The following is an 8,306-nucleotide window of genomic DNA, read 5'->3' on the forward strand; positions in this document are numbered from 1 at the left end:
TTAACAAAAACAAAAAACCCTTTAATCTTGTTATTTAAATTAAAGAAATTCTTGAAACATTGTCTATGAGTTGAAGTCCCAAATATCATTAAAATGTTTCACCCTCTTCTTAAAAAGATAGATAGCTTGTTAGGAAAAATAATAGCCAATGACTGTCCATGATATTGTATCTTGTATAGGATCATTTTATATATATGATAAGTTGGCTCATGCTTGCATTGTAATGATTATTGAGGATTGTAGTACTTAACCAATCATCACTCAAATATATATTTTGTATATTTTATGTACTTGGATTTGGCTAAAATAATGGCATTCACCTTGTTGATTCTAAAGATTCTTTTACATATATGCTATGAGTTATATGCCTAACTATTATTTAAGTAAAAAAAATATTTTACCAATTACTAATACTAAAACTTATGTAACACCTCAAAGACAACTTAAAAATTTAAAAGCCCAAAAATAGAAGTTCCTGTTTTTCCTCCATAAGATTCTATTTTTTGGCTGTTTTTCCTCCAAAAGATTCATTTTTTTGGTACACCATATTTATTACTACATTAAAATAGGACCAGTACTCTTTAAGAAGCCCCATTGGACCACCCTGTGAACCCTGAAAAGAGCAGCGAAAATAAAGACACAATCCTTGTAAATGGATCTTTTTGGATTTTTTATTGGCTTTATTGGGTAATTCCGAACGAAGCTTCCCCTGCAATCATGCCATATTTCTTGCCTCTCTCATGCTTCGCACACAGCTAACAGTAACAGTTCATTCCACTACAATAAGGGACAAAAAGGAAAACTTCAAAAGGAATGCCCAAGCAAACCGGGTTACTAATTAGGACAGAAAGGAGTTAATATAATCTGTCGGGGCCAACTGCTAAGTTTTTTAAAGTTTCTTAGGTCACACCAATAATGTGTGCAGGATCCCCTTGAGCAATTCTACAGCCATGAAGAATCTCAGGCTACAAATCACTATTGCGGTTAGAGACATAATTATAGTCAAGAGATGGTCCACCGTCCTTTCAACGAATATGATTACGATATTTAATGGTGAGCTAATGATAAGGCTGATATGAGGCCAAGCTGAAAATAATGGATTTGGCTTCTGTATAGAATTCTTCGACTTCATGAGTCCACCAAAAGTGCAAACAGGGGGCATGATTGTATTGGGTGTTTGTGGGTAATAAGGATGCATTTGATTCACCAGAGTTGCCTCCAAAATCGGTAAATTTTGAAAATTCATAGCCTTGGTGAATAAGGATTGAACACAATTTGAAACAAAAATGGTGACCGCGTAGTAATTTTGAAGATAATTGGGGCTCTCTTTGAAGTGGGTTAATAGTGTCTCTGATAAGCACACTGAAAATTTTGAAGATTGTTGAGTATTGAGCCCATGTAGATTGTATGTCATAGCCAATCACAAAACCATGCCTGTGAAATCCCCGGGTGAGAAATTCATTGGCAGTTCAGCACACTAGTTTAGGTTATGGAGTGCAGAGCTCTGTTTTGGATTGTATGCTTCTTTGCCCTTTCATTGCTGTGGATAACAGGTGTTCAAGCTCTTACCGAGGAGGCTCAAATTTTACTGGAAATGAAGAAAAGTCTGAAGGATCCTCACAATGCACTGAACGACTGGAAAGACTCCATTGATGCACCTTGCAACTGGAATGGAATTAGCTGCGACAATAATACAGGTATGGTCACTGAGATCACAATTGAAAACAAATTTATAAATGGTCCTCTGTATTCCAATATTTGCAAATTGCAAAATTTCAAGAAGCTTCAATTGGGAAACAATGCGCTATATGGGACTTTACCCTCAGATATCATGAACTGCACCAAGCTTCAGTCCCTGAATCTCACAAAAAATTCTTTCTCCGGAACTTTACCAGATTTTTCCCCATTGAAATCCTTGCAGATTCTTGATGTGACAAACAATAACTTCACAGGTGAATTTCCTGCTTCTGTTGGTAATTTAGCTGAGTTGACTTCCCTCAACCTTGCTGGTAATCAATTCCGTCCAGGAAAAATACCCCAGCAGCTCATGAATTTGAAGAAACTCGAGGTGCTATACTTGGCCGACTGTAATTTGGTAGGAGAAATCCCAAGTTTTATTTTTAATTTCACAGATCTAGTTCTTCTGGATCTCTCTTGTAACTCTCTGGAGGGATCTATTCCAAAGGTGATTTCCAAACTCAGTAAACTCTACCAACTAGAGCTGTATAAGAACAATCTTACTGGGAATATACCCCCAGAGCTAGGAAATCTCACAGCATTAAAATATTTTGATGCATCAAAGAACATGTTGAGTGGAAATCTTCCAGAAGAGGTTGGAAATTTGAGAAACTTAGTTTCATTTCAGGTCTACATGAACCAGCTTTCTGGTCAAATCCCTGAAACCTTTGGTGACTTTCCATATCTTGAAGGCTTGTCACTGTATACTAACAATTTCACAGGACAACTACCACAGAAGCTTGGCAGCTTGTCAAATTTCAAATTTATTGATGTTTCTGGGAACAAATTCACTGGACCACTACCAAAAGATATCTGTAGAGGAGGTAACCTGCAATACTTTCTTGTTCTTGATAATCTTTTTACAGGAGAACTGCCCAATTCTTATGAAGATTGCAAAAGTTTGATACGTTTCAGAGTGAATATCAATAATCTAACTGGTAGGGTACCTAAAGGAATTTGGGGTTTGCCAAATGCCAACATTATTGATCTGAGCTTCAATAACTTTGATGGTGAACTTGGTCCCGAGATCAGCAATGCAAAGAAGTTAACAGAATTCTATATTAACAATAATCAATTCTCAGGGATCTTGGTGTCAGAGATCGGAATGGCCTCACAATTATTCAAAGTTGAAGTCCAGAACAATCAGTTTACAGGTTCAATCCCACAAGAAATCAGCAGTTTGAGAAATTTGAATGAACTGTATTTGCAGGGAAATATGTTTGAGGGATCCATTCCACCTGAAATTGGTTTATGCACTTCTTTAGTTGTTATCAACCTTGCAGAAAACCATTTGAGTGGATTGATTCCAGACTCTTTGGGGTCCATTGTAGGTCTGAATTCTCTAAATCTTTCAAATAACCATCTCCATGGATCAATTCCAAATAGCCTTGGTACATTGAAGCTAAGCTTTGTTGACTTCTCCAACAACCATTTATCTGGCCCTGTTCCAAATTCCCTAGTTAGCAACATTAACAGTGAAAGATTCTCAGAGAATCCAGGGTTGTGTGTCAAAAGCTCTAGGAGTAACAGTCATCTACTTCATACTTGTAAGAGCTCTCATCTCACGAAAGAATCTAGAAAAATTATATTTATATCAGGGTTCATTGTTGGAATAGCAATGTTAATACTAGTGATTGGTTTGGTACTTCTGTGGCAAAAATGCCATCAAAACCGAGATGAATCTAGGGATAAAAAAGGAGGAAATACGCACTGGAAATTTAAATCTTTTCATAAAATAAGTTTCACTGAGAAGGATATTTCTGAAGCTTTGCTAAAGGAAGAGAATATAATTGGAAGTGGTGGATCGGGCAAGGTTTATCGTGTGGATTTGCAAAACAATGTAACTGTTGCTGTAAAATGGCTTTGCCCAGTGGACATTAACAGTTTCAAGCAAAATGATATCAACAATCAGATGAATGCAGAAGTGGATGTTTTAGGGATGGTTCGGCACAAGAATATTGTGAGGCTCTATTGTAGTTTATCAAATGGTAAGTCAAATCTTTTGGTATATGAATATATGGAGAATGGAAACTTGTTTGATGCTTTGCATAAAGTCTATACAGAAAACGCATCAAAGGGAAGTGGTTTGCATTTGGATTGGCCAACAAGGTATAAGATTGCATTAGGAGCAGCACATGGATTGGCATATCTTCATCATGATTGCTTACCTACAATTGTTCACAGAGATATAAAATCTACTAATATTTTGCTGGATGACGATTATGAGGCAAGGATTGCTGATTTTGGTATTGCGAAATTTCTTCAAGCTGGTGGAGGAAAGGATCCCACCACAGTTTTTGCAGGCACCTATGGCTACATTGCTCCGGGTAAGTTCAGGGCACTAGTGTGATTCCATTTTTTGATTTTTAGGCATAGCAACTTAATCCCTGTGAATATTTTAACGGGTTTGCAATTAATTCTAACCTCCAGGCCTAGAAAAATGAAGTATTTGGACCATTATATCTAGCCAAATGGTATGGTGCTAACATCTATTTCCACATTGCAGAATGTGCCTATACTTTTGAGGTCACTGAGAAGAGTGACATTTACAGTTTCGGTGTGGTTCTATTGGAGCTTGTCACTGGAAAACAACCAGTTGAGCCAGAATTTGGTGATAGCAAACACATAGTTTTCTGGATTTCACAGAAAATATGTTCCCAGCAAGGCCCTTTTGAGGTTCTCGATTCAAGGATTTCTAAATATTTTGAGGAAGAAATGATCAAGGTCTTGAAAATTGCAGTGCGTTGTACATTCGAAGTCCCAACACTACGGCCCAGCATGAGAGAAGTTGTACAAATGTTGCTGGAAGCTGATCCTTGCAGTAGTAGTAATAGTAGTAGTAGTTCCAAGACAACCCAAAAGGAAGGAACCCAAGAGAACTCAACGATGGACTTTGGCATGATTGTGAGAGAAAGTTCTCAGCATAAAGATGAAGAAATAAGCATTGCAAATATCATTTCCGCTTAAACTTTTACTTGCCTTCCAAAATGATTTGGAGGAAGACAAGATTTTGGTTTGCCATAACTATTAACTCTTGTTAGGAATAAGAAAGTCGGGGCTGGGAGATCACAAACATCATGCTTGACAGATCTGTCACAGTATGCTTGAAAGGCTTCTGGATTTAATTATGTTTTTCTTTTTGAATCAACATTTCGGATCACATTTTATGATCCATCATCAGAACAGCGAGCTCGCTTAAATTGTCATAAATAGAAGCTGGTACAAACTGAATTTGAACATGGAAATTAGCCTCTATGCTCTCCTCCATTCCGGATCTGATATTTATGCAGTTTTCCTATTCAGACAAGAAATGCAGTTTAACCTGTAACTTTACCCATTGTTCATCTTCTTTACAAAATGTTTCTTTGCCCCAGTACATCATGATGGTAAATCATGAGTTTTTTGGCAGAAGGAATATATCAATGCTGCAGCAGTTGTATTCCTTATTAGCAGTGCTTGCATATCGATTGTATAATAAGATATATGAAGCAAATCATATAAAAGAATTCATGAGCTGTTCTTGGGTATTGTCCTTTTACTTCGAGGATTGTATTTCTATCTTTGCACTGTTTCAGAAGCCATGAACTAACTGAACAAAAGCATTGAGACTATTGCTATTTTGCTATTTGATGGTTGTTGAGATTTGATCATGTTTACTAAAAGAAAAAGAATGTAAAAGAGAAAAAAGTCTGAATGAAGCATTTCAAAGCCAAATAGCTTGAAAGAAACAACTTAGGTTTTATTACACATTGATGTTCTTTTCTTAGCTGATTTGGTCATGTTCTTGACAATAAGAATGGTAGTGTAGGTTCTATTACACATTGATGTTATTAATTTATGATAGAGACTCAGTTTTCCTATATGCCTTATGCCCCCGACTTAGTCCATGAATTTAAGCAATGATTCTAATTATTAAAAGACAACAACCCATCTATCAAACTACAAGAGATTCCAAGGTAAATAAAATGGGATTTTGGATTTAACATGCTTTGTTTAATTTGAATTGGTTGTATTTTGTATTTTGGGTAATTTATATTATGTAGGTATGTTTGAAGTGTGAATTGGGTTATAAGTATAAGGTCTAAAAATAATGAGGGTTTGTTTGGTTTTGTAAACTTGTCTTGTTTTTTGTAGGATTATAAGACATGAAATATTCAAGATTGTTAAATCTTATACAAAGTGTGTTCGATTCAAGATCTTTGTCTCTATAAGACCAATATTAAGGGAAGAGCACCAATAGATAACATAGTTCCAATAACCGTCACCTTATTGTCATGTTGACCCCCCAATAGCCGTCATAGTGAAAACACCATTAATAAATTTGTTTTGTACCAATAGCCAATAATTTTTTGTAATTAATTGGCCCATTTGTGCACCACTATTGGGACATTTGTCAACAAGTACTAGCGATTTTGAGTTGACGGTTACTGGAACATCTTTAGTTAGGTATCAGGGGACACTTTGAAATGTGTACTTTTTGACCTTTGTGCGCATAACTGATTCCACGGCGTGCATCGTTACTACCCAAAAGCCAGATCAATAGTGTTGGATTTTGCCAAGATCAAGAGGTCAATGAAATGTACAAGATAGAGACATAATATGGGACAAGAATAAACTGTATTCTCATCAATAGAAAAATGATCAACAATCAACTAGATTATCTCTAATACAATGAATAGAGGCTTGCTTATATAGGCAAGGCCATATGGATGTATGAGCACACAAACATGACATGTGGCTCAATAAGAAACAAGGGTAGGTAGGAAATAGGTGTGGGTAGGTAGGAGAAATAATATAATATTCCACATGAGGTGGATCACCCACCGAAGGTGGAATTATCACTCCACAATAAGTGGATATGATAGTGTAATAACAAGATCAACACCATAAGAGGTGGAATTTCTCCTACACACACTATCCCAATGTGGCACAAACACCCAAGTGTCTCATATCCAAACTACTATGAAATGCATTGTCCTAAGTAAACTTAAGTAAGTGTAATAATATCCATGATGAATAATTATTTACACCAACACCCCCCCTTAAGTGCAACTTAGGGGAATGCACTTAAGTCTACAATGCAACTAAGCAATGCAAGATGGGTCCCGGCTACGAGGCCATGTTAGGTACCCATGCACAAATGCAAATGCATGCAAACCAATGCAATGAAATCTCTCACAAAGTGGGGAAAGAGAGAAAAACCCAATGGGAAAAAACCCTCCCCCAAAAAGAGAGATGAAAGCTATACAAGAGAACTCTCAAAGAAGTATGTGAGGAACAAAACCCCATGTGAGGAAAAAGTCCCCCCCATATGAGAGAAGAAGAGAAGTCAAACTGTGATCCTCCCTCAATGAAGAATCTGCACCAATGATAGAAGCTCGATGTATGAAGAAACTGCTCCACGAACGTCGAACAACATTCCTCCCCTTAGGAAGAAACAAAACCAAAGGTGTATCCATGAAGTCTCCCCAATAATGAAGGGAAGATGTATGAAGAAAACTCATGATGAAAGGAATCTCTGAAAACTGCTCAAGTGTCCCCATGTCGATGCTAAAAGATACCCCTTCCAAAGGTGGTGAACTGCTCCACACTACTGAAAAAGGAACTCCAACATCTAGTGGAGATGGATGTAGAACAATGTCCAAAGACTCATGTGTCTCCTCAAAGAATAAAGAGACCTCCTCCAACTGCTGTACATAAGTATCCACAATCATGTCAACCTCGAAAGAATGATCATGTAGAGAATGAACAAGAGGGTCAGAGTGTGCCCTCGCAACAATCGAAGAAGGATCATCTTCATCAAAGAGAAGATGTATGTCATCAATGATGTCTCCCAAATCTGCAATGTAGAATTCCACAAACAAACTTGCAATATCTGTCATGTAATCATCCCATGAATCTGAAGCTGAAAGACAATGTATATCCTGCTGCACTGAATCACATGAAGGCAAAACTGTCGCACTATCTGCATCATCAGGTGCAATAGGTGATGTGATATCAATATGAGGAGATGAAATACAAGACTCAAGAATGGGTTCACATGTGAGAATCCCCATGTTCAAGTGTCCAAAGTTCTCCTCAAAAGCTGAATCATCACAATAAGTGTGATCATCATGTGTAGAATCATCAAATGTGAAATCATCATCATCAACAAAATCTGAAAAGGAGTATAACCGAGATGCATGATCAACCACCCCAGTTGCAATGATAGCTCTAGTCTCCATGTCTCTAATAAAAACTGAGTCAGGTGTGAACTCCACAACTCTCTTAGTTGTGCCATGTGTGATTTGATAGATAGAAAGGAGATTGTTTGTCAAGTGGGGTACACACAACACATCATTGAAGGAGTTATCCCCAATGTCAATAGATCCTTTCCCAATCACATCCATGTATGTATGATTGCCCATCAAAATCTGTGGCATGGTGCAAGGCTCAAATGTAGAGAACATAGACTGTGAAGATGCCATATGATGAGAAGCCCCTGAATCTAGAAGCCATCTCTCTGAATCATGACTGATAGTAGCACATAGAGCTTTTCCTTTTCTTGTTCCAAAAGAGTGAGTCTTTCC

The 8,306-nt window shown here is 37.2% G+C and overlaps 1 protein-coding gene across 1 annotated transcript; it reads left to right on the plus strand.

The window, feature by feature from the left end:
* The first annotated feature begins 673 nt into the window (after positions 1–673).
* Positions 674–5,353, plus strand: LOC131044051 (receptor-like protein kinase 7). The gene is made up of 2 exons (XM_057977316.2): positions 674–4,064; positions 4,244–5,353. Exons 1-2 carry the CDS (start codon positions 1,490–1,492, stop codon positions 4,702–4,704), a joined length of 3,036 nt encoding a protein of 1,011 aa, XP_057833299.2. The 5' UTR covers positions 674–1,489; the 3' UTR covers positions 4,705–5,353.
* The last annotated feature ends 2,953 nt before the right edge of the window (positions 5,354–8,306 follow it).

The sequence above is a fragment of the Cryptomeria japonica genome, chromosome 3 (genome assembly GCF_030272615.1).
Source record: "Cryptomeria japonica chromosome 3, Sugi_1.0, whole genome shotgun sequence".
NCBI lineage: Eukaryota > Viridiplantae > Streptophyta > Pinopsida > Cupressales > Cupressaceae > Cryptomeria > Cryptomeria japonica.